We start from the raw sequence: 26,032 nt of genomic DNA on the forward strand, positions 1-26,032 counted from the left end.
AGTTCTGTAGAGCTTTTACTGTAATGTCTTATCAGCCTGCAACCCATATTTGAGATTGCTCAGATCCTTTCTATCCTTTCTCTGGCACTTGTGTGTTGTTTTCCTGGTAGTAAGGCTCTGCTCTTTTCTTTAGATCCCAGCTGACATTTGCTTCATGTGGACAAAGCACAGAAAGTTTTTCAAGTCCATTTCAGAATATTAGATGCCCTTAAAGGTTTGAAAGGACATATCAGTCAGCAACTTTGGAAGAGCATTTCAAACCCTCTGCCAAACTAATGGGTCAACTAAATAGTAAGTGGACTTTTTTACTGCTGTGCGTCACAGACCCCCTTCTGTTTCACTGGGCTAGAGTTTTATTGCATGAAAAGGGATTGGACTGGATAAACCAGCATTCTTTCCTGAGGACCCAGCAGAGCACGATAATCACACAGTATTGTAGGCAACAGAGTGAATAGGAGCAATTGTATCCAATACATGAGTTATTGGAACATGCCTGCCTGCTCATGTGAGCCAGGAGAGAAAGATTGTTTTTCCTTTCTGAAGAGGGAAAATTGGAGGGAGGCTGTGCCAGAACCTTTCCAGGTTTAGAGAAGTGGAGGAAACACCTGCTACGCCATCAGCATTCTTGTTAACAGCGACTGCATGAGTGACAGAATCTGTCCTTTCCGGGGATGATTCAGACTCAGAAGACTCTTGGTAGTGATGACACGAATGCCTGGTAGCTCCTGAAAGCAGAACTAATGAGCAGTGCCACTCACTTAGCGTATGGTTTGACAACAGATGCACATGTTGGTAATTAAGTATTTGGCTGCATTACATTATTTTATTTTTGGATTTCTCAAACACACTCCCATTGCAATCTCTAGACACATTAGCATGATTTAAAAGCCCTAAACTTCTAACAAACAGAAAAATCAGCACAGGAGAACGATACCCAACTTTTCAGAAGGCCTCAGTAGTACATGGGCCTTCCTGTGCACCCCAAGTCTAGGAAATATAAGCTCTGTATTGCAAAACTGTACCCAGAGAATAATCCCAGAGATTTCTTCCATGTTGAGCAGAACAGTGTCTGCGGTTTCAGATCAAATCAGTACACAAGTCTTGCATGAGGATTTTATTCTACTGTATCATCACATCCATCACTTCTGACTCAGCAAAGCCTTGGAATGGCTTTGAACTTCATGAACTTCATAAATACCTGAATGCAATTTACCTCACAGTGCTTAGGGAGCAGACTCAAATACTTCATCTTAGAAGAGATCTTCTGGAATGTCTTATTATGTCCTTGTGTGCTAGCAATTATTTATGTCTATGTGTTAATGCTGACCTCACCTACAAGTTGCAAAATATATACATTATGGTGCTTGCTGGACCATCTTCCTCCCAAATTCTACACCTTTGCTAACTCAGTCTAGATACTTATTAAAACTCTCCCATGGATCCCAGGCAACATTGCCCTATCTGTCAGATATACTGGAGGAACAGTTACCCAAGAAATTATGGCAATTATACTCTCATCCCACTCTACCCAGGTTTCTATCATAGGTTGTTAAGGAGGAATTAGGCTGCATCATAAGGGCATAATGGAGAAACATGTGATGGCTGAGGAGGTCACCTGGTGCAGGAATAATGCATGACATTAGGGTTTTTCTTGCACATTATGTTACAGGATAATAATTTCCTTCTGTGTGGAAGTTAGGATCTGAGCCACTACAGTGAACTTGATTTTGTTTTGAGATTCTGAAAGCAGCAGAATTAGTGAGAAGACCTGTTATTTATCCTGACACTAGTAATGGTATATAACAGAGGTGCAAGACCTACTGCAACATCCATGTAAAATCACCTGTAAAGTTGCTAAATATTTTGAATCTTGCCTAGAAATTCTCAACCTTGTTTTACAATTCAAGGAAATTCCAAGAATTTGTGACCACTGCCTTCCAAAAGCATGGCTGGTGATAGACTGTGCCATCTTTTTTATGAAAAGATAAAGTAAAATCTCATTTTGGCTTCCTCTCTATCTACGTAAGCCTGGTTCTAGAGCTAAAATTGCAAGATGCTTGTGCAAAGACACTATTTGACTGACTGAGAAGTGTCTGTATCTTTCTGTGTTCCTATTCACTGGCTGGGAAGTCTGCCTGTGTAACCAGAAAATGACTACATCTTAGGCTGATGTAGATGTTAGCTATGCTTAATGAAGAAAAGAATTTCAGTCGGTGCTGACACTGAGAAGGAAATTTAGAATTTTGAAGGAGAAAGACAGAAATGAGAGCGCTAAGAAAGATGTGACCAGGCAGCTCCACCTACAAACCATAACCCTCCAGGGCAGTCTCAGGTTTCTGCTGTGTACTAGCATACAAAACAGATTACATGTGAACCTAGACTGCAAGCATGAGAGTATTGGAAATCTGTTGCAGGTGTTTGATGGTAAACAGTGTTTATAGCTGCCAGGATGGAAACATTAATGCGTGTCAGTGAGTGCAAGTGGAGGGCAGGCCTCAAACTTTCACCCCATTACCTTCACATTTCGGTTTTGCTTTGTGGAGTACCAGCTCCCTGTGAGTTCAGACTGCTAGTGAAGCTACTATATGATTTTACTTGAGCATGTCCTGTGTCCAAATTTGAAATGCCAGAATCACCTGAGAAGTAGTGGGCTAATTTATTACAGGAACAAAAATATACAATGGAGACTGAATGGAAGAGGATGAGTTCTGACAGGCATGCCTTTACTTTTTCAAGCAAGTATTTTTGCTTGGGTGGGTGGTGCATTAGTTATATATACAACTCATGCTTTTAGCTACAGCAAAATGTGAGAAGACATAATAATAGCTCTTCACGCTAAGGCTTCCTCTTTTTTTTTTTAATTTTTTTTCCCTTTTTCTTTTTCAGTTCAGTTAGTTTGAGAGTTCAGATTATTCTCTTTCTGAGAACTGAGGGAAGTATTTTTAATACTTCTAAGTGTGAGAGGTGGCTGGGCTGCCCTTAATCTAAGATGAAAATAGCAGTACATTTACTGGAGATTTGGGCCAGAAGGTTGGATTTCTAGTGCAAGGCTCCTGATTACTGCCTTGCAGTGGTTCCCAGACAGTCAGGAAGATAAAAAAGACCCCCAAAAAAACAGCAAACAAATCCATCCAAAATAAAAGGCAAATTCACCTTTGAAGAATTGGTGAGTGTGAAGGGCTAAGTATGATTCACTAGTATTTTTTCCATGGGGAAGACGGGTAGTAGTAGTAGTAGTATAACCAAAAGAGAAATGTGTTTACTAAATTTTTGCTCTACCCATAAGTAGTTGACAATTGCCCACAATGAAACTGCAGCATGAGAAGGATTCATGAGCCTGTTGGTGTCCTCTGTTAAGACTGTGTGCAGGCTGGGGTGGACAGTGAGGGGACAAGTGGTGTTTATCACAGTCCCAACACACCCACTGCCGCTGTGTTTTGTGGGTGGGATGGGTGCTAAGGAAGGAGGTGAAAGATCTTGTTCAAGTGATCTTGTGCAAAAGAGTTAAGGGACAAACCTGTCTCCTTGGGGTAAAACTCTTCCCTGTGCTTTGTGTTTTGGAAAATTCAGTTCTTATCTTTCGCCTGTGCCACTCTGAAGTAAAAAAATACAAAAACATGAAATGGCTGGTCTGGCATTATCTTTCGACAATGGTCAATCTGATGCCTAGAGAAGGGTATACAGAGCAAAAGCAGGAATATTTCCTTATTGGTTTCCTGTCTTCCTAAGCCAATTAAGTCTACGTCTAGTACCCAAAGGGATATCTCCATTTCACTACCAGTTCTGTTGAGAAAAGCCTTGCTCTGGTTGTGTCTTCTCATTCCTATTTTGTGTCTCTCATTCTCAAGTGACCATTTTTTATTCCCCTTCTTATGTTGCTTTTTGTAAGAATCCTACTCCTTCAGCTTCTATACCAGTAAATGGGAACATGTGTACCTCCATCATGTGTGCACCTTTGCATGTTCAATGGAGGCTGTGATATGGGGCTGGAGAGGGTCTTTCCAGCTGGGATTTCTTCAGTATTGGCTTAAGAAATATAGGCAGAGCAGCCATGTAGGCACTTTTCTTCCTCATCTCTGAGGGAAATGGGAAGTCAGGTTGGCTGAGGTATGTTTGACCTCAGGGAGAAGTGAAGAAGTCATCATCCCCCTTTGCTTACTACGTGAAAAAGAGGTGTAGGAATGAGGGAGAACCATGCATCGGAATGAGAACCATGTATCCTGCTCACTTCACAAGACTCAATAGGTCTGTAAAATCATCCTATTAATAAAAATATTTTCTAAAATCTGGGAAGGTACAAGCACCTTAGAAACCTAAAACAGTTTAAGCCTAACACAGTGTAAAAAATCTTGAACTGGAATGAGCTAGAACTAATGAGAGTTCCTGGGGTCTGCAAAGCTTCATCCATGCACAGAGTCCTACCTCCTCTGAGCTGCCCCTGGATTTTCCTGTGGGCTGAGCTTGTTGAGAGCGGAGAGTGCAAGCAGGGATTTCCACACTGCACAGGCTGAGAGCATTTGTAAATCAGAATGCCCAACTTTCATTTTTTTTCTCCTTTAAGAAAAAAGACAGATGCTTTAAAAAGCAGACACTTTTCTTTAATTTGTAGCTGTTAATTCATTTATAAACTACATGTGCTTCATGAGTGATTATGCTAATGTACTTAAGACTATTTAAACCCTTTCACTGATTAGCCTAACCATTCATTGTACAAATAAGATGTTATCTTCAGAATGTGTCTAGCAAAATTCTATAATCACAAACATGTTACTTTATTGAATGCAACTATTGGCATTACTGAATTCAGCCACTTACACTTTATTTTTTAACATTCTGTTTTGCATTGTATTCATGTATTCCATATTGATGTGGTAGGGCTAGGCTGGTGGAACATATTTAATGGCAATAATAGGTAGTTAAATTTATAGTTCATCCTGTCTCCAAGCACAAGAATTTGTGGGGTCTGACTTACCTCATGCATGCAGAGGAGCAAGTGGGCTGTGACCCCTCTGAGGCAGGTGGGATGCGCTGGCTCTGTGCTGTGAATTAGCACACCATAGCCCTAGCCCTAGTTCCTGCTTTGAGGTCTGCCAGGTGCTAAAGGCAAATCACTTAGCCCAGTGAGTCTGGTTTTCCCCATCTGAATGGGGTAATGATGCTCAGCTACCTTCCACACTCACTGCTAAGTGCTCTCTGAGTCATAGGCATTGTTATTAAAGGTGTCTGGAGAGATGGTTTCTTCAGCTTTGTGCTGAAGCTGTCTGAGGCCATTTCTGGGCATATTTCCTTGGGGCTGCCATCATGTCAGTGTCATCATCTAGTATAATTTCTTCATTAAATGATCCAGGGAGTTTAAAGAGAAATGAGGGTCTGTGCTCCCTATGTAGTGCTCTGAAAGCAGCAAGGTGCTTTGGGTGATCTGCCTGATACAGAAAACTTGTTGCCAGCTTGCAGAAGGTCTTCTGCCTGCAGAGTCCCAGAAAGAGATTCTGCTGGGCAGTTAAGGCTCTGGTCTTTTCATTTGGAGAAGGATCAAACCTCTTTTGCTGTCTTTGAGGCAAAATGACAGAGCTCTGTGGCATTTTTGTTGGTATATCTTTTCAAAATCTGTCTTAAGATGAACTTAAATTATAAAGATTTTTGGGTTTGTGTTGCTATATGACCCTGCCATGCTGCGAAGTCAGGAGGGAATGTTCTTTTGGGAGGGGGTACTGGGAAGAGTGGTTGCCTAGCCTGCCAGCATCCCAGCCACATTGGTTGTGGTCCCAGGGCCATGCATCCCCCAGGCCCTGGAGAAAGCTGAGAAGGACTGGTGGTAATGGTGATGGGCACTTCTAATCCCTGATACCCTGGTGTTTGTTTGGGCTGGTTCTTCCTCTGTGAGCTGAGCACTCTGAACAGCAGCCTTTAGAAACAGCTAACTGAGCTCTGGGTTTTGTGTGAAATAACAGCAAAGGTCAGATAGTGAAAGCGGAAAAAAAGTCTGAGATAGGTATCTGTATATCTAACATTGTAAAACTACTTTGAAAAATGTTCTGTGGATGGAGCACATGGAAAAAGCTGTGCTACTTTGCTAAAATGTGATGTTGAGAGACCAGTTTGCACAGAGGGGCAGCTGATTATACACATGTAGCCCCATCAAGCAGAACCTCTGCACCCGCCCGTTGGGAATAGTGACACCTGTGCAAGCGGGTGCTGACTTTTGCATACACAGAAGCTGCTTTTAGGGTGGATGAGTGCAGGCACTCCTCCCAGAACATCTGCAGGTGCGGCTGCATGCAAAGAGACAAAGGGAAGTGGAAAGGAGGCAATCGTATGTGCCCTTCATGACAAAAAGTCATGAGTCACACTTAAAAATATTGTAAGATTCTGTGTTTTCAGGCTTTTCTCTGCAACCATGAAGGCCAGACTTTCAAGGGCAGACCTCCAGGAAAGAGGACAAGGAGCCCAGTAAAATGCGGGAGCTGACAATCCTGAAACTTTGCCCGCAAGTCTCTCAAAACAGCTGCAGCTGAACTGCCCACAGCATAGATTCAGTGTCATGGTCTGTGTCACCATTGAAGTGGAAACCAGGAGACCCTCTGGCTGTCCTTGTAAGAACAGTGAGAGAAGCAAAAAGCTGCATAACTTGTGGCAGTGCAACTTCCACAAGAATGGCAGCACAAATGCAGGGATGTTGCACAGCACCACAGCTTCCTCTGTACACGTGTGTGATTGCAGCCTAAGAACAAGTGTGTGCATGTTATGCTTTCAGATAAGGCATATCAAGGTCATGCAAGCTAGATGCAAAAGTCTTTAACACCTGCTGTAAAATGGTTAACAGTTGCATTCTCTCATTTATATATTTACTGTTATAAGAGGGTGCTTTTTTCTGAAGTGTAGAGATGTACAGAAGGTATGTTGGTCCTTAGGAGAGATTCTAGCCCTAACTGAAACCAACTAAACCATTAGCACAAAACCATGCTGCTTTTCCTTTCATGACATTAATTAGGAGAGTTAAAAATCTTCCCTATTTTCTTATTAAAAAAAATAGTACCAAGATTTGCACTGGTATGGATTTCTCAGAATTTTTTAATGGTGATGAGAGTATTGCAGTATTGCAGGGAAATTTACAACTAAAAAGTAGATAGAGGCATCAAAAAAAGAAAGATGAGTAAGAAGAGGACCTAGTCCATGATTTAATTGGAATCAATGGGAATTGTGCCATTTGCCTTTGGTGGCAGCAGAATCAAAGCTGAAACACCAGCTGTAGTTTATTTTAGATTGCTGCCGGTCTGAGATTAGATTTCAGATATCTCCACAGGGTTCTTTTTCTTTTCACTACCTGAAATTTATGACAGCAATACATATTCTACATGTCTTCCTCTACCAAGGGATCAGCTGAGCCTGTAAGGTCTGTAGATGAAGCAAACCTTTTCCCTTTTTTTTTTCCCAGGGGATGAATCTACTGCATGTGAGACTAAATAAGTGGGTATTTCACTGCAGGGGGATGTGCCTTGGGATGAGGCCTCCAAAGCTGCGTGAATGCAAAAGTGAGAGGCTTGAGCAAGTTATGCTACTCAGCACTTCTCAAGTAGATGTATGGGAAGTAGAAGTGAGCTAAGTGGACTGGAGTGAAAGTTGCAGCAGGCTGACTGAGCTCTAGGTGTAAGGAACTTGTGGGAAAGATGAAGTAGAAAAGTCTGATGTTGCCAAATAAATCTATAACCTCTTGGGAAGTGCTATACTGTTGTGAAAAGGGAGCACAGGGAGAAATAGCCTCCTGTAGGGAAGAAGGAATCAAGGCCTGAAACCAAAGAAAGACTTGCAGAAAGCAACAGGGAAACGGTATTCATCTTGAATAGATGTAACAATCTGTGTAATGCTAGCACTTGTATTTATGTAGCAGTGCTCTTTTGGCTGGTAAATGTGTGTAATTATCTTTGGGTGATGAATGAAAGATAGTAGTCAGTCTTTGAGAACAAACAAAATAGTTGCTGAGGTGTCAGATCTTCTGCAGCCCCTACTTGCTCTTCAACAGTGGTTAGTGGGCAGAGATGTCTGCAGGAGGTTTAGGCAATCAGACAGGAAGAAACTAGTAGTGAGCCCTTGAGACACCAGGTGACCTAAAAAATAGATAGCTTTGATGTTGTAGGAAGAAGGAAAATTTTATTAAACAAAATCTTAGAAAAAACTCATGAATGTTGGTTGAGGGGAAATATCTAAGGGCCAGGGCAGAAAAGTAGCTGCATTCTTATGGAGGTATATATGGTAGCTATGAGCTTTGTAACTAGTCAAGAATCACTAAATAAAAGAGGTGAAGTTTATCTTAGAGAAAACGTGGTGGTTTTCAGAGCTTTAAAGTTTCCTGGACTGCTCCTGCTGTGGAGCATTAAATGCCCAAATGTGAGTAATTTTGTCTTACAGATTTACTGAGGTAAAGCGTCATGACTGTATTTTCTCCCTATTCCTTTTTATTTGGTTGGAGGAGAGAAATATCAGACGTGAAATAGGCACTCAGCTCTGTTCAGTCTTTTCAATGGCTAGGGTCAAGCCATTGATCAAGCCTTCCTACTTCAAAGGAATAATGAAAATCCCCACGCTCTTCCACTTATAAACTGTCTCCCACCCATGTGTGCTACTGAAGGTGTCCAGAGCAGACACTGTCTGACATTGTAATAGAAAGCAAGTGTTAGGTAGCTCTGTCTGCTAGAGCAACCAGACCTGAAGAGATGATATAACCTCCTATAAGCAAGGACAAATTATAATTGAGATGTTTCTACCCCAGAAAACTGTACAACACTGCTCTGTTGTCCTTGGGTCTGATTCTGTATTTATTGAATGTTCTAATGTGCAAATGATGTTTAGAGGAGTTGTGAGCATGTCAGGAATGTAGCTGGGGCTTGAAGTATAAAAGGTGTTAGCAAATTATTGCCTGAAGCACAAAGGCCACCTGGACTTGTGACTGCAAAATCTCCAGTGGCAGTAACCAAAGGAGGTTTTGTTGAGTTACTCTGAGTAGAAAAGATATTTTTGCTTTGCTAAAGAAACTAGAATTTGTGGAGCGAAATATTTATGAGACACTTCAAAACTAAAACAAGAGTAACCTATCTCTGCCAACTGTTTTGAGTTATATCATACTGGAGTTAAAAAAACAGACTTGAACACAACCCCAAACAGACCAAAGCAAAACACGTTGTATCAAATTTCGATTCATTACCATTATTTGAGTGTTACAGGTTTTCTGCACCTCTCTGAGCCACAAATAAATAGATGGGGTCCATCCCTAAATTATCTTTCCTAGGGTCTCATTCCTCATTTTGGTGTTAATTGTATTGTATTAAAAATGCTTTGGGTGGATGTGTAGATTCAGATACTTTTACTAAAAAAAAGAGAGCAATCAGCAGGATAGGTGACCAAATTATTTACAGTACCTGTTGTTCAGCTCAAAAAATCAGTTTCTTTTTAACAGGTTTTCTCTGCATGTTTTCATGAAGGATAATTTGTGGAGGAAAGTCACTGAGATGAGAAAATTGATCAGGAGCAAGACAGATCTCTACAAAGTGCAATTTACTTGTTCATTGTGGACCCAGAGTCAAAGAGTAGATTCTGACATATGTGTGAGCCCAGAAGTAAACACAAAGGAGTTTATTAATGTGGGTGGCATGATTGGCATGAAATGGAAATAGTACCTAACATTTATAACGTATTGCTGCTCTGATTAAATGAAACAATTTTAATGTAATGGTTCAAACAGGCAATATCCTTTTTAAAGGTAGGAAATGAGGCTTATTAAGGCTTAATGACACACACAGGGTCACACCATGAGTTTGAGGGATACGTGGTTGAATTAGAAGACCTGAGTTCCATTATAATGCTCTACATTAGATAACAATACATAACAGAAAGAATGAATAGAAATAAAATAAGACAGATGGTAATGAAAGGAAACATGCATAAGTGTTTGAAATAAATATATGCACTGGGCAAGAATGAAACTGGTAATTGAAACCTTTGCTCACTTTAAAATACAATTAAATGTATTTGCTTGCAGTGCATTTGGAATAACAGGCTACTGAAAGGGATGGTATGGCCTATGAGAGAAAGTGAACGCATTTACTGAGGGTGTTGCTAAAAGCTATATTTTTGCCTCCATTTTCAGGAAAGAGTAAGGGAACAGATGGCAGAAATTTCCCAAGGGAGAAAAGAGAATTACTAGAGAAGATCAGGATCAGACCTGCACAGGTGATCGTGAAATCGAAATGCCTGGAAACTCAATTTCTCAAGGTCGATATAACCCATGCCTAGATAACCAGTTTCTCTGAATTCTGAGGCAATTGGGCAAGCATGAGAAAACTGGGAGGTGCCGAAGGAATGGCAAGAGTGTGCAATGTCAGTGATGACCTAAAGAGAATCCAAGTACACCAGAGTCTTGTCAGCTGGGTGGTTTCAATTTAATTTCTGTTTCAACATCACACTCATTGCTGGAGTATTTGAGCACCTTCATTAGAAACAGCCATAGTGTCTTTGCTCTCTCAGCTTCTCCTCCCAGGAGAGCCAGTGTTTTTTGGAGGTCTTGTTTTAGTAGAATCTTTTTGTTGTTATTAGTGTGTGTATTGTTGAATATTTGTTACAACAGGGTGGACTGAGAGAGGTGGTTTGTGCCTGAAGTGGAAAATAGTAGATTAGGGAGGAGGCTGCATTTCTCAGTAGCAGCTGCTCCTGGACTAGGCCTAGTTAGGCTGGAATTTCTGGAGATTTAACAAAATAAGGACAGGAATTCCTCCTCCCTTGCATAGCTGTTGATGTTATGTCTAGATGATTTGTGCCTGCTTTCTCTGCTTTGGTGATAAAAGACATTTTCAAACATGATCATCCAACTCTAGCTGCACAGACCACTGCAGTTTTGGAGACAGTTTTCCAGATTTTTTTTTGGGGACAGTGAGACAGTTTTCCAGTCCCACTCTTACAACCAGATTTTGTGAGATGTCCTGTTTCTAATGCCAGGGTAGCTAAATGCCCAAACATCTTTATAATCTGTGTTGACTTTATTCCATTTTTGTCCAGTATATCCCTGTGCTTTTGCATCATTAGGTAAGTACTGTAGAGGAGAAATAAGAAAGGAAATATCCAGGTGGAGGAGGCTGGAGGCTAGAAAACCTGAAGAGGAGTACAGTGAGAGAACTTAAATAGTGTGATTTGATTATCCATAGTCAGCATGATTGCCTGAGAAATACTGTCTCTACCAAAGAGAATTTGTTTTGTTTTGACTTCTCTGAGGAAATGGAAAGACTGTTGGTGGATTGATATTGGGCTTAAAATTAAATTTACAAATCTTATGGATTAAGTGGATATTATAAATGTAACAGAGGATGATCAAGTTTATTCAATGCTGAGGACCAGGTTTCTAGTTTTAGGAAGCCTCTTCTAGACTAGCATCCAGAGTGTTATGTTCAGAACAGTTCCTTTTCCTCTCATCTTAGTGGGTTTCTTAGACTTGGCAAGGAAGGCTTAAGCTCTAGGAGTTGCTCAGAAAATGCTTAATTTTCCATCTTGTGGGTAATGACTCTTCCTATTATATCAAATCCTTTTGTCTTCTCAGTACTGAACCAATGCTGGGCTTGACAATCATCTTTCTGTCTCCTGGTTGCACTGCCTTGGAAGAGTTAATGCCAAAGTAAGGACAGTTTTGGGACAACTAAGAAAAATACGTGATATTTTGAGCTGGAACTAACAAGTTACTAGCACTGACCAGTGAAGTGTGTTAGAGACATGAAGACATTCTTAGATTTCATATAGCTTCATTTCTGTTTCTCATAATCAGTAATTTTCTTTAACAAAGAGCATTTTTTCCCTGTCATTAAGCAACCACTTGGAATTTCTTCTGTCCCTTACTCTTACATTGTTACTAAGGCTAACTTGTAAATATTTGGGCTATAATATACAGTGTGTTACCCTCATTTAAAAGGTGCAAGTACTGATGCAAAAAGTCACTTGCCCTGCAAGTATGCCTGCTGTTGCCTGCAATAAATACCTTGTTGAGGGGAAGAATGGATGGAGAAGAGGTCATGCATGGCTGATGCTGACTGAAGCCACGTGTGAGCCTGGTACAGTAAGGATATTGTTCAGTAGTTATCTTCCTTGTGAAAATATTACTGTTGTAATAGTACCAACATATCCATGTGTGTTACTTGTCTCTCATTCCAGCAGCTGCTGGGCTGGTTTGTTCTACCCTGTCACATGTTTTGAGTCATCCGTGTGTATTCTGCACAGGTGTCAGCCCTCGCTGTGATCACACCGCTGATGCTTCTGACCTGATCTGCGTGCATTTCGCTAATGTCCCTCACTAGACAGTGCTTCTGGAGGAAGCTTTACCCAAAGGCACTCCCACGCTCATGGCTGGGTGGGGAAATTGGGCCCAGCTGTGAGCAGGGTGACAGAGAAGGCTCACAAGCCTGGGAGTGGCCCTTGCAAGTTTTGCCTTGCACTTGAGAGGCTCCTTCCTGCCACCACATTGCTCACCATGCGTAGTGGTTTAGTGCCACCATTTGCACATGCCTCCCCCTTCCCGGCAGCATGGGGTGGTAAATTTGTGCTCACACAGCGTCTCAGTCCAGATCAGAGGTGCAGCTCGCTGGTAGGATGCAGGTGGTTGGAGTGGGAGTGTGCAGCGCTCGCAGTGGCGCTGGGTGACAGCTAACCAAGGCGGCTTCCTCCTCCCACGCACCGGGCCCAGCGCAGGGCTTTCTTCCTGTTCTCGCCTGCTGACAAGATGTGCAGCGGGCTCTCGGTCGGAGTGGGTGGGATGAGGTCACGTCCTCTGCACCATGCCAGAATGGCAGTGATGAGCATCTCCCACCTCAGCACATGAGGAGTCAGCTTCCAGAGAGGCTGGCGGCACTGGCGGTTCCTGGAGTGCCGTCATCCTCTGAGGAGGAACTTCTCTGTGTTAGGACTTGTTTCTAACACCAAATACCGATCAAAGTTATATGTTGGTCTACACCAGCAGCAAATTTGTCCCTGCAGCTTTTATCCTTCAGTTATTTAGGCCATACTCTTGTTAATGATCAATATGAAGTGGGCTATGAAGAAGAAAACATTCTCACTTCTGTGCTCAATATTCTGTGTACTTTAAATCAGCTGTATATAAAATGGTCAACCTCTTTCCCATCCCATGGCAGGACTTCAGTTTCTTCTTGACTAGATTAGGTGTCTGGCTTAATGCAGGCTGAGGCTGGGTGAGTAAACCTGGTTATTGTATTTACTTGTGTGGTAATTGAGACCGATACACACTGAAATTTCAGCAAGACCCAAATTAAATTTAATTCTGCTGAAGTCCAAGATGTTTCTTTATGTGCTGGCCAGAACAGTGGTTCATCACTGGTACTCCTCAGAGTACTAGTAATAAAAGGTACAGTTGATAATTAGTGAGGGTGTGTTGTTTGAATTGGGCTTTACAAGTAAAAGGTCCTTGCCACAACGCCACATGTCTTGCCTACCCTTTCAAGGAAATCTTAAATACTTTTTCCTTTTACTTTTTTTTTCTCCCTTAAGTCTCTGTTCTTTTTATACCTGTATCATTGTGTATGATGAGCATCAAGTGTGCAACTCTTTCCAAGCTGCAAACTTCTACTATGGATAGAGTACCAGGAGGGATAATAAATAGAATCTGATTTTTTTTTTTTTTGGGGGGGAAGCAATTTGCATGTTATGCTTCTGGATCCTAGAGAAAAGGAAGCGTACTTGACATTAAAATTGGCTTCATGGCTCCAGTTTTCTCAGCTCTGCACCACCTGCCTCTAATCAAACTGTCCAATTACAGGAAACAATTGTTTTCTTGCTTTCTGTTAAGTGCAGGAATTCATTCACTAAAGGACTTTTAACCAAATGTTGCTTTTAACAAAACCAATTTCATAATTTGTTTGGAAATGATGTGCTGTTTATGTCCAGTGTGCATGTTAGGATTCAATCATATGGTCACCAGGATCCTCAAAAGGTCATTTACAGAACTGTAATATTTATCTTAACTGATTGCAGGGTTTGGAAATCTCTATTGTTTTGGGAGAAAACTCAGTGGACATTAATAGTTTCATGATTGTTGTGATAAGCTGAGAATCAGGCCCTGACCTATAATTATCACTTACATGAAGAGCACTGATAATACAGAAGGGAAATTGGTCCCCCTAGATATGCTTCTTTAATGTGAGACAATGACTTCAGGCTGTTTCTGAGCTGCAAATCTCCCAGGTGAAATCTTGCTGAAGTAGAATAAAATAGAATAAAAACCAGAGTAAGAGAATCCAGCTTTGGTTAACAATGCTTTCCTTGCAAAACTACATCTCAAACTGAACTATAACCTTAGCACGCTCAGTCAGCCCTACAGAATTACATGAGATCACATGGAGGAAGCAAATACACAGTTCACTCTCATTTTAGCAATGGTGTTTACATGTCTTCACCTAACAACTGCTTTTTAGCTGCAAAAAAACAGATTGATGAGAAAAATATTAACAATATCCTCCACAATTTAGGAGCTTACTAATTATGCTATAAATATTTGATTGCCTCACAAACTTTGTATGAAATAAAATAGACTAAGTAAGAGTGTAAAGATCCTAGTTAGGAGGCCTGTATGAAAAGACATATAGTAAAATTTCACTGTAAAATTTCTTTGAGAAGCAATTAATAATTAGCAAATAATAAGGCAATTATTGGAAAGTACTGAACAGAGGAAACATGAGGAGCTACTATTCACTGTCTCATAACAAGAGAAGGTGGGGGTTATTCTATGACATTGACAGTCAATAAATGGAAAACAGATAAATGAGTGATTCATTGGCATTAACCAGTAAGCCTTCAGCATGTGGAATTAATTTCCATAGGAAATCTATATTAAACTGAAGCACAATTGGCAGCATTGCTACAGCCATTGAGAGGAGTGATGTACTCAAAATTACTTTTTATTTCCAAAATGTGTTTAATATGTGTCTGTGTACTCACATACAGCTTACAGCTATGCTAACTGGATCAATAGACTCCTATATCCTCTGTTAGTTGAATCAATGAGAATGTATTTGGTATACATCAGAAAAAACTTTGGAAATTTGATACCATGGCCTACATGAAAATTGATTTTTGTCCTTATAACTGTACTTGTCTATGCCTTTTTTTTCTTCTCCCATATTTTCAAATTTTTTTGCCTTTTAAATCACGATCAAGAAGAGAACAATGCTGGAGATTTTCATGTTGGCTGGCTTGTACTGTTTAGCAAGTTTTTGTTTGTGTACTGAAGGAAGGGTTGGGGAATACATCACTTTATTCCTGTTATTTCCAAGACTGCTTTAGTAACATTTGGCTGGTTGATCTTGCTGCATTTGTGTGGATAGTGGAGTAAGACAAGAAAAAAAATGTTGGTAGCTGTAGAACAAATCTCCATTGATTTTAAAGGAGAATAAAAGAGAAGAGTTACCTAACACAAAGCAAATGTTGCTTGCAGTGAAGGAAATGCCAGACAAAATCTGAAATGCTCCATAAAAAGGGAGACAGCATGTTTACCAATTGTCATTCCTATGACATGGATCATTGTTTTGTTTTATTGTGTAGCCTGTAATATTTTACAGTGCCCATCATATAGTACATCCATCATTCATATGATAGATGCATATATATTTATATGTTAGCCAAACAGGATGAACAAATACAGCCTGACCAAGCTAATACTCTGACTGGCAAGTGCTCAGGTCAAGTGGAAAATAGGTATGGAGAAATGCAATTCTAGCACTCTTAACATTGCAGTTTGTCCTTTATCTTTTTTTTAAAAGGAGATACCAGGTTTTGTCCTAAATCTTGGGCAATGCAGAGAAGTGGATTTGAAGAACACAGGAGGTTCAGAGAATTGGATTGTTGCCTAAATATTCTTTATATGTCCAAAAAAGAATATATATATGTATGTTCTGTATGTTCCAGGAATGTAGGTCTATCGGGAGTTTTTATAGCCATAAGAAGCTGGGGCTGGATATGAAGGTATTGGGAAAGAGTAAGGTTAGTAGGTTGCCATGCAAGGATGTGGAGTATGGGTATAGAAGATATTCTCACACAGACAGTGGAAATTCTGGGAATTACCAGAAAAAAAAAAGTATACAGTGATATTTCCATCATTATAAGACCTTGTTCCTTGTTATTGACCCTGTTTTTCCTGCTGAAGCAGGGAAAAGTTGTCCTCCAATTTCCACGTTTCCTTTCATATATTGCACTTCAAATGTTGTCCACTGTTGGTGTCTTGCTTGAAATGTGGTCATCCTGCCAGGTGTGTGCATGCACAAGTCTGCATGCACAGAGGGACACTGCCAACCCAGCCCTGCCCTGGTCACCTGATGATCTCTGTGTGAGTGCACAGTCAAGATCAGGAAACAAAAAAGAAATAGTATGCTTAAAGAAAGATGGAAGGATAAAATCAGAATTTCAAAGCACTGGAGATTCTGCAGGTCCCATGGTGACACTGCCCACCTGGAAATGTGCTGCAAATCCTGTGTGTCTGCCAGGCCATTCAGCCCTTCCCTGTGTCATGGTGGGCAGTGGGCAATGTGCAAGCTGAGACAGAGAGCAGTGGAAGCCTCAGACTGCTTTCAGGACTCCCTGAAGAGGAAGGAAAACTTCTCACATCAGAAAAAAACTTTTCTGTAGGATTTCTGTTATTTCCAGTTGTTTCAGGTCCTGGGGCATAAACCTTCCAGTGTGATGCACTGGAAGGATCTAACATAAACAAGTCTACCTAGGCAGAAGGAATATACATATTATGTTGGTTTCACACCAGCTCACTCTGGGATTGTCCCTGGGCAATAAATTTTTTGATTGGAAGACAGAGGCACACATGAATCACCCAGATACCATCTTTGCTTCCTGCCCTTCACACCCTATCTTACTGCATATTTCCCACATTTGTCACTAATCATAATCATATTTTGGTGTGGGTCTTGCAACTCATTTAGCCCTATGCATGTTTAAATATGCTTGTCTAACTCTCCATATAGGAAGAAAATGGTTTAAAAAAGGACTTTTAGTATAAATGTCACATTATTTAGTAATATAAGAATGTCCAACATCCTGCAAAAGTGGCCCAGAGTCCAGCAAGTCCAACAGCCAACAGGTGCCCCCAGATGGCTTCAGAAAAAAGATGCAAGAAACATGACCTTTGAGGCAGTGCAGAGCTTGGGCTGGGTTATCACTTTGTTACCAAAGTTTGTCTGTGTGATTTTAATGGATAATGGCCATGCTACCACTGCCAATTACACCACCTGGAAGAGGCTGTTAAAGAAACCAGAGAGTGCCCTTTGGAACTAAAAGCAAGAACGATTGGCCAGCCATCCCTGTAGCAATTCCTTTGTGGGTCAGATGGTATTTGGATTTGTATTTAACTGTATTGGTTAAAAATGTAATGAACAAATTTAGCTTTTTTTTTCTGGACACTGTGCAAGCAGTTTCTAGAAAGAGAGCCTGCAAGATTACGATAGTGCTCACGTGGTTTTTTGAGTGGGCAGCTGACACGTTTTAAGTAACCAAAAATAATAGTAGGAGACATATGATAGCTTTTTGTTATGTTTTCTATTCCGTAGGACTGTCTTTACATAGTTATTCATGCTGAAATTCATTACTTTCATGATTCACAAATACATTTTATGGCTATCTAACAGCTTGTCTCCATATTGGAACACAACCATATAAATATCAGCACACAAACATTTGCAAAATTAATTTAATTAGTATTCTATCAGCTCTGGAGTTTAACTACTGTGAATAGGTGTTGCACAGGCAGTATAGTTTAATGGTTCCTGGAGTATTTCAACTCAGGACTCCATAACATACTTCTCAGCTTCTATGCTTGTGGAAAGAGGGTCACAAAATCTTTCAAGCTCCCAGCTGTTAGATGGCATGCTTATATTTAGGTAGATTAGCTAAAATTGGTAGGATGCATTGAAGTATTTGGATGAAAGCTGCTCTACAGTGTAAGCATAAAGTATTATTATTAGAAACATTATTATGTTTTCAGCAATGTGACTTACAATGAAAACTCAGGAACTTCTGGCTTTAGGAGATGTGGTTTTTTTCCTTTAACAGAAGTATTCAAAAGTATAAAGCAGACAAAATAAGGACATAGGTGTAAAACAAATAGCAGTGATGTTAACTTTATTAAAAAGCTTCATTGTGGTATCAGGCAGGAAGTGAAACTGCTTTCAAACTGCAAATATTTCTCAATCATTTCATGCACCAGCACTCTTTGTAATAGGTTTTCTGTTGTTTTTTGCAAAATGTTCAGATGATCAGATAAAAGTTCAGACTCAAGGGGAAAGGCAGTCATTTTTCTTGGATTTCACTAGCCAGGTATTTAATTTTGTGATTCAAAGTGACCTTAGAGTGTGTCTCAAAAAGCAGATGTGCATGCTGAAGGTTTGAGCCCTAACTATTTTTATAGGGTCCTTCCTTTTATAAACCAGCAGAGCTGTATGCTGGCAGCCTTCTAACCGGCTTTGGGTGTTGACTCATGCTTGGTGAGAGTTCAGTCAGAGGCAGCTGAAGTAGAAACGGCTCCAGCTCCCCTCCCTCCCCACCCTGTGCCTCTCATGGGCTGGTGGGATGTGATGTGTGCCTGCACCCTGGCCAGGGAGCCGAGAGCCTGCTGTCCTCCTGTGGGCTCCTGCTGACTCCAGGCTGTAAACCCTGCTGACTCAAGAGGGGATACTTGTTCTGCTAAAGCCTCCCTGGGATGGTGGCTTCCAAACAGGGACGGAGATGACAGCTGGCAACGGTGAATGCTTCATCCATCCCAGTTAAATCTGCTAGTGAGTGTGCACCAACACTTTTAGGTTTTGTGCTACTTGGAACTACTTTTCTGCCTCTGAGTATCATGTTATGTTGATCCCAGAGGGTCAAGTACAAAAGTGTTGAGCACTTAGACACACTAAATGCCCTTACTGGGTGAATTAATGGGCCCTGAGAGTACTTGGCCCTGGAACTGCTCAAAAAAATACCAACTTCCATTAAACTCTTGCTTGACAGAAGAACAGGTTTTTTCATTAAAAACTGAAAGCTAGAAAACTGAAACTTCAGCTATCATTCATTTCTGCACCTGGGTTGATGCAGAAGGTCAGATGAAGACTAAGTGCTAATTAGGTATCTCTTGACTCAGTAATTCTTGCTAAAAGTGCTGTGTGTGGGGCATCTAGAAGAGCAGCAGGTGTTGTGGTAGATTTTACTTGTCTAATCTTGTAGTTTCTAGACACCATGACCCCAATCTTTGCATCTTTTCAACCAGCAATATTTTATTCTTGTACAAAAATAGAAATAAAAAGGATGTGCAATTTAAAATTTCCAAGATAATCCCACTTCACAGTGTTCAAAAGTGATCTAGTTTGAACATTTATTGTGTTACATGTCAGTCAAATGTTTGCCTAATTTTTGAAAAATTGAAATCTTAGTAAATTGAGAGAAGATGAAGTGTTTAAAAATCTTTGCAGACCTGTTCTGAAGATAAAAACACCTTAATTTTTATAAGAAAATCTATGTTAACCATGTCTACCAATTCTAGATAATGGTCTGGGATGTGGGAGACCTGGATTCAGTTCTCTGTTCATTGTATAGTTTTCAACATACCACTTAGCTTTCCAGTGCCTCAGTTCTGAATCTCTAAAACAGGGGTGCTGTATTTGCCTTGCAGAGGTGTTGCAGAGATGAGTACTTTGAGGAGTGTGATGTTACTGTGTTATAGGACAGTCAAAAGTTTGAAGCCTGTACTTTTGTGTTCCCTGGATTCCTATTCTTAACATTTTGCTTTGCCAAACAGGGGAAAATCACAAAGCTATCCAAAACATAGCAATCTACTGTTTCTGCTCTGTTTGCTTGTTCCAAAGCCTGTAAAGTTTTATTAGAATCTTTGCAGTGACTTCATATACTTTTTGTGGGACTTTAATGACCTCAGGACCCATATGTACCAGTGCATTTATTGTTGTGTGCTGAACTTCCTCACATTTCAGAGGCTGATCTCAAGACTGCTGAGAGCTTGCCAAAGTCTTTCATTAGATACTATATGCTGTTGTTTGATATTGACAGATTTCCCAAGTATGAAATTAACAGGAATAAAAGCATTAGTACCTAGAAGAGGTTGCTGCATTTGCTCTGCTTGCTCCTCAAAACTTTTAGGTAGGTAATGATAGTAAAGCCTAGTGATGCTGTGCTGGAAGGCAAACAGACCCCTCAATATCACAGGCAATTCATAAAGACACAGAACTAAAACAGGTAAAGGGGTGGGATAGAGCCTCTCCAAACCTTACAGGGAATGGGTGGCTGCAGGATGTGGTCTGGATGTTCCAGGAACCTTGATTCATTATCATTAATGCACTGTTTGAACAGAATTTGTAAATGTTGTAGAAAGGTTTATAAACAAGTGTCAGATAACAGAATTACTTGATCTAGTCACACAAACTGCAAATAAATGGGCACTAATGATGATGATAAGCTGAATGATTTTAACACAATTTAAAGGAGCTGCAGTGGGGTGGTGTGGTTTGCATCTTAATGAGTTCATCTGCCTCAAATTGTTCAGTTCTTAAATCTGTGTATGATGGATCAGGCAGAGAGGTTTAAGATCATAAGATCATTCATGTTAGAAGGGACCTTAGAAAGCCTGATATGAAACCTTTTACTCAAAATGGGGTCAGCTAAAGATCAGACCGGGTTGCTCTGGACTTTGTCCGGTCAGGTATTGAAAGCCCCCAGGGATAAAGATTGCATAACCTCTTTGGACATCCTGTTCCCCTGCTTGATTTCAAAGATTTTTATTGTGAAAAATAAAATTTCCTCAAATCCAGTCTTAACCCTGCTTGCAACTTATGCTTGCTGCCCTCCCACTGTGAAGAACATGCCTCCATCTCCTTGCTGATTATCCTCGTAAGCTCTGGGGGGCTGCTTTTTTTCTAAAGCCATCTCTTCAAGCTGGACAAGCCCACCTCCTTTAGCCCCTGCAGCTTGGGCAAGTGCTCCAGTGCTGGTGGACTTCTGCTGAACTCACTCTGGTTTATTGATAAGTTGCTTTGCAGTCATACAGATTTACAGGAAGTCACCTGATTCCTTCAAAAGCAACAACTTCCATTGGAAATGTGTGTTTCCCCTGTAGAAAACTGTTTCCAGTTCAGATGTGTCCCCAGCAGCCAGGCGATGGGCTGTGGGGCTCCTGCCCCTGCCAGCTCTGCAGCGCTGCAGCTGGGGCAGATTGTCAGCTGGCATTGCCAAGGGTCTCACTCTGTTCCAGCACTGCTAATGTATTACCCTGGAGTTTCCAAAATGAGGTACTGTGTACTTTTAGGGAGGAGAATTTCCAAAAAACACAACATTTTCTTCTCTGAATTTACTTCCCTGTTAGTTCCCCTTTTTCCTTCCCCCTCCAAGCAATTTTCTTCAGAATCGACTTCATGTAAGTCTGAACCTACATATCCTTTTTTTTTTTAAATTATCCAGAGGATTGTGGGAAATGGGCAGGAGACCCTGTCATTAGTAAGGTGTTTGTTTAACAGAACAAAACTATTTCCCTCTTTACTGTAGACTTCAGATTCTGAACAATTATTAACTTGTTGCCTTCCCTCTTCCTTCCTTCCTTTTCTCTTTATAGTTGGACCTGAGGTTTTGTTTCTCTCTTATCTGCTGCTTTCAAGATGTTAAAAGTAAATTTTTGTGGGATTGCAGAGGCAGAAAGCAGAGGATGTTCTAGAAGGGAGGCTGAAGAAATGATAAGTAATTTCTTTTTTATTAGTAATTGTACCATTATAGATATAATCTTAATTTTGCACATTAGGCAAACTCAGGGTGTCTAGGCAAACTTGAGAAGACATGGTGCTGCTAGTCTTGATGCACCTTTTCAATTTTTTCTTTCCTCCTCTCAATCTCCCTTCTCTATCACCCAGCCAACATCCACGTGGACTTGGAGGTGTCTGCCTGAGGTGGGCAATATCATCAAAAAAGCTATAAATTTCTGCCTGGCACAGTGTTATTTTAAGAAGTGGGGCAAAAGGGCCAGTAAATTTTATTCATCCACTGAAGGTGCCTCACAGTGTGAAGCTGAGCTGGTGGACTTCTGAGCCACAGGAGGCTGTAAATGTGAATGCCATGCTGGATTGAAAAGGGCCTAGAAAACATTATGAACAGTTGTAACATTTGAAGTAATAATACAGGCTTAATTAAATCTCATATTTGAGCACATTGGCTAGTCTCTGTAGGGATCAGGAGGGATTTTCCCTTATCCATATACAGCATTTTTTAATTGGTAAGGTGTATTATGGGGTTATTGTATTTCCCGAAATCTGAGGCAGTGATTAAATGCTTCTGCTAGGAGTGGGATGCTGGACATGAGTGGTTGGCCTGGTGTGGCATTGCAGATTTGGTCTTCCTTTGGATTATTGGTTGTTTTCCCTTGTGATTCACATTTTGATTCTTGTAATATTTGACATTTTTCTAGCTCCCAAAATGAAGGTAATGAAAATGAGGATCCTGGCTTCCACTAGGATACTAATTTTTTAACCGTTCTATCAGTACAACAAAGGTTGGAAGCATGACCCAAACCTCTGAAATAGAAGAAACCCCAGGCCATCTTTTACTGTATTGTATAATGCATTGTTACCAATAATGTCATTGCATATTCCAACTCAGAGGACCTATGTAATCCATAAATTTTTCCTATAGAGAAAGCAATTAATCAAGTGGAAAAACACTTCTGACCTTTGAAGTACTCTGGGAGATGGATAAGAAGGTGTTTTTTTAAATTCTTGTGTGTTTATCATCACTGCAGTAGTTGTGACTACAAAACTATTTCTACACAGACATCCAGTGTTGGTGTAGCTGGGAGCCTGGAAAGTTTTAGTCTTCTGAGAGGGTTGAGAGGAGCATCTCAGCCAAAGCTAGATGTTCACATGTGCCTGTTTAACTCCTGCCTGATATGTGACCCAGCTTCCTGAAGACTGATGTAGCTGCAAAGGTCTCCCACATTCTTGAAGTCCTAATGTGATCATGCAAAGGGCAGAGGCACCTGAAATGGTGGTGCAGGGCAGATGTGAGATGTTGGATCTTGGCCAGGATGTGCCTGCAGATGTATTCTGTTATCCTGGTGGGAAATGCCAGAGGTAGAAGCTCAGAGCTTATATACCACTGAGTACAAAATGCTTAACGCAGGCACACCACGTGTTTCTGACTGCTGTGTGCGGGTGAGCAAACTTGTAGAGTTCCGTAATAGAAGAGCATCCACCAGTTGTATCCATCTGCTGACATTTCTCAGTGGGAAAAATCATTTTGCTGGGGCTGGAGAGAGTGGAAGAAGGTCAGAGAAAACTTGACCAGCCTGTTCTATCTTGCCTGGGTGAAGGAGGCACATAAAAAACAACCCAATTCCTATGCTATATTTCTATAGAGAGGCCAAGATTTCTTTAATTAAAACACCTCTCTCTAAAATCTTTTTAAAAAGATTTATAAACCACTAAGACTGCTATTAATTGTCACTGATCATTGTTTACAATGAAGTAGGAGTGAAATTATATATGATACTGACCATTTCTTAAACAAGGAAGGGCCATCCCTACCCTAAATTGCTTACAGTTATTGCCCAGAATATGTACTGAGGGATGCAAGGAGCATGAAACTGATCTCCAGTGAGTTTAGTATGGAAGTTTCTGATAACATTTAAATAATACTCATACAAGAATTTAGCTTTCTTCTCAATAATTAATGCTTGTGAAAAGTTTAATATGTATTTATTTGGTATGTTGTGATACTGGCACATGAGCAGAATAATGAGTTATATATGCATGAAAGAGTTTTCACCTGTGTGTTGACTTTTAATTCTTTTTATAAATGCTGAACAATAAGGTTTATTTTAATTAGAAGAAGAAGATGGGTTATTCCTCCAGAGTGATTTTGGTTAAAATTTTAATTTGTGTTGTGTTAATTTCCTCTTAACTGTTTGCAAGAAAATTACATGGTGAAACATGGCCCTGTGCAGAAATGAAAAGTAAATTATGTCTGCATATGAAAAAATCTTTACCCTGGGGTAAAAATGCTGCCTCTTTACCAGCAGGCACCAGCCCCCAGTGTACGTGCAGGCCAACACCATGTTCCTTGTCTGTCCCCAGGTGTGACAGTCAGCTTGTGCCTTTGCCTAACCCATTTCTGTTTGCCTCTCCAGCACTCTTCATGACTCAGAGGAAGTCCAGCATCTCCCGTGAATTTATTTCAACCCCCTTCACCAAATCTGTTTCATAAAAACTTCTCAGGCTGGCAGGGGGATCCTGTTAACTAGTTCCAGAAAATTGTAATAATATTGAAAATCACCATGTGATGTGTCTTCTGTAGCCCTGAATATGGCACTGAGACCTCCCTGCACCATTTTTCCCCTGGAGGGGGGGTCTCTCCAGGCTCTTCTCCCATCTACTGCTTCTTCAAACATTTCTGCTGGTTGCAGGTTTGCCTTCTTGTGCTCAGCGTATCCCCTCTTCCATCTCTACCAGAAAATAGGGGCCTCCTTATCTCTCTCTCTCATCTCTCTCCTATTTGCTGAAGGTCCCTTATTTGTTCCTGTGCTAGGAGCTGGGAATATAATTTTCCTTCCCATCAGTCTTATCTCCCAGGCAGAGCAAAAAGAAGTAAATTATTCAGTTGACCACATTTTAGCTGTAATGGGGTGAGAAGCAGATGGTTAATAGCCATTGTTATTTTTCTTTTCAGTATATAAACCATTGCAGGGGAAATAAAGGTATTGGTTTGACTGGGGAGAGGCAAGGGATTGCATGCATCCTGCACTTTTCTCTTTGGGTGAGCGGGTTGTCATCAAAATCATATGGTCTGTGCTTTGATTTGTAGAACTTTTCCTGAACATTGGGCTTGCCTGGAGATGACATTGAAAAGTTCCCTTATTACAGGCAGACAGCTGAATGCCCTCAAGCTGAAAGTAAGACCTTGCTTGACTTAGAAAATGAATGTCATTTTTCTGGTATTGTTATTGAAGGTAGTGTTATACTCCTGTGTATCTGAACATGACAGCAGTTACAGCATGGGTAAGTGCTTATAATCAGCTGTGATAGTGTTTATTTTAGAAGTCAAATGAATCACTAGAAACCTCCTTGGTGAATGATTTTTTGGGGAAAATGATTGTCTTGCAGCTATGTAAACTCACAAACAACCAGAAAATTATGTGGGACCAAGTTACCACAACACCTTAGATGCATTCTGTGTTGTAAGTATGGAGGTCTTCTCAGCTTAGCAGGTTGTATTTGACAGCACTATTTGTCAATTATTCTTTTTGATTTCTGTCCTAGTTTGCCTTCCTCTAGTGAGAAATTGGGTTTCCCCATCTCTTCTTCCCAACAACTTAAAATGTCTAGTATTCTGATATACCTCTGTCAACACTCTACAATCCTGTTAACCGAGATATTCTTCAACATTGATCATTGTCTTCTCCTATCAGGAAGCTGTAGCAGAAAAGGGCCACAGTATTCATGTGTGTTTGACTCCCTAGATTTGATTCTAAGCTCTGCTAAACCCACCCAAGGTCAAACTCTTGATTTATTTGAGAGTTCAGACTTCTTATCCCAGGTCCTGTGAGTGATCTGTTCATGTGGGTGGCCTGTGTGCTAAAAGGTTGGGCCTTGCATTTTTCTAGCCAAGTCACATGTGGGCCTCTGGAATCTCAGAAATTTTCCACTTGACAGAAGAAGGGGACTTCAGAAGCACTGCTATAAGTACTTAGAAAGATAGGCTAAGAAAATATTTCAGTATGCTGATACCCTATTCTCCTTCTCGCTTTTGCAAAAATGGTGGAATATTTTTTTGAAACTGCAGTTTAGCATAGCTGTGGGTATAGGCTGGTTTTTGACCAGGATTTGCTTGTCTGTGTGCAGAAGTGGCACAAGGGCTTATAAAGCTGCAAGATCCAACTTAAACTTGCATCAATTGCATTGGTATGTTTTATCTTCATTGAATTTTAAATTGGCCCTGATGTCATGATGAGAGCTTCCTGAGCTCA

The 26,032-nt window shown here is 40.6% G+C and overlaps 1 protein-coding gene across 42 annotated transcripts in view; it reads left to right on the forward strand.

The window, feature by feature from the left end:
- LOC144246077 (uncharacterized) overlaps window positions 1-26,032 on the forward strand; it is a 220,947-nt gene that overhangs the window by 95,811 nt on the left and 99,104 nt on the right. For 14 of the 42 annotated variants that reach the window (XM_085576322.1, XM_085576323.1, XM_085576344.1 and 11 more), the window contains exon 1: window positions 21,453-24,958. The exons of 4 other annotated variants lie outside the window; for them this stretch is intronic. In XM_085576322.1, the coding sequence (XP_085432448.1) occupies window positions 24,848-24,958 (111 nt within the window). In that variant the 5' untranslated portion in view covers window positions 21,453-24,847. 24 more of the 42 variants (XM_085576345.1, XM_085576325.1, XM_085576326.1 and 21 more) reach the window with 7 other exon arrangements.

This window comes from Lonchura striata, chromosome 3, assembly GCF_050655825.1.
Source record: "Lonchura striata isolate lonStrDom1 chromosome 3, ASM5065582v1, whole genome shotgun sequence".
Taxonomy (NCBI): domain Eukaryota; kingdom Metazoa; phylum Chordata; class Aves; order Passeriformes; family Estrildidae; genus Lonchura; species Lonchura striata.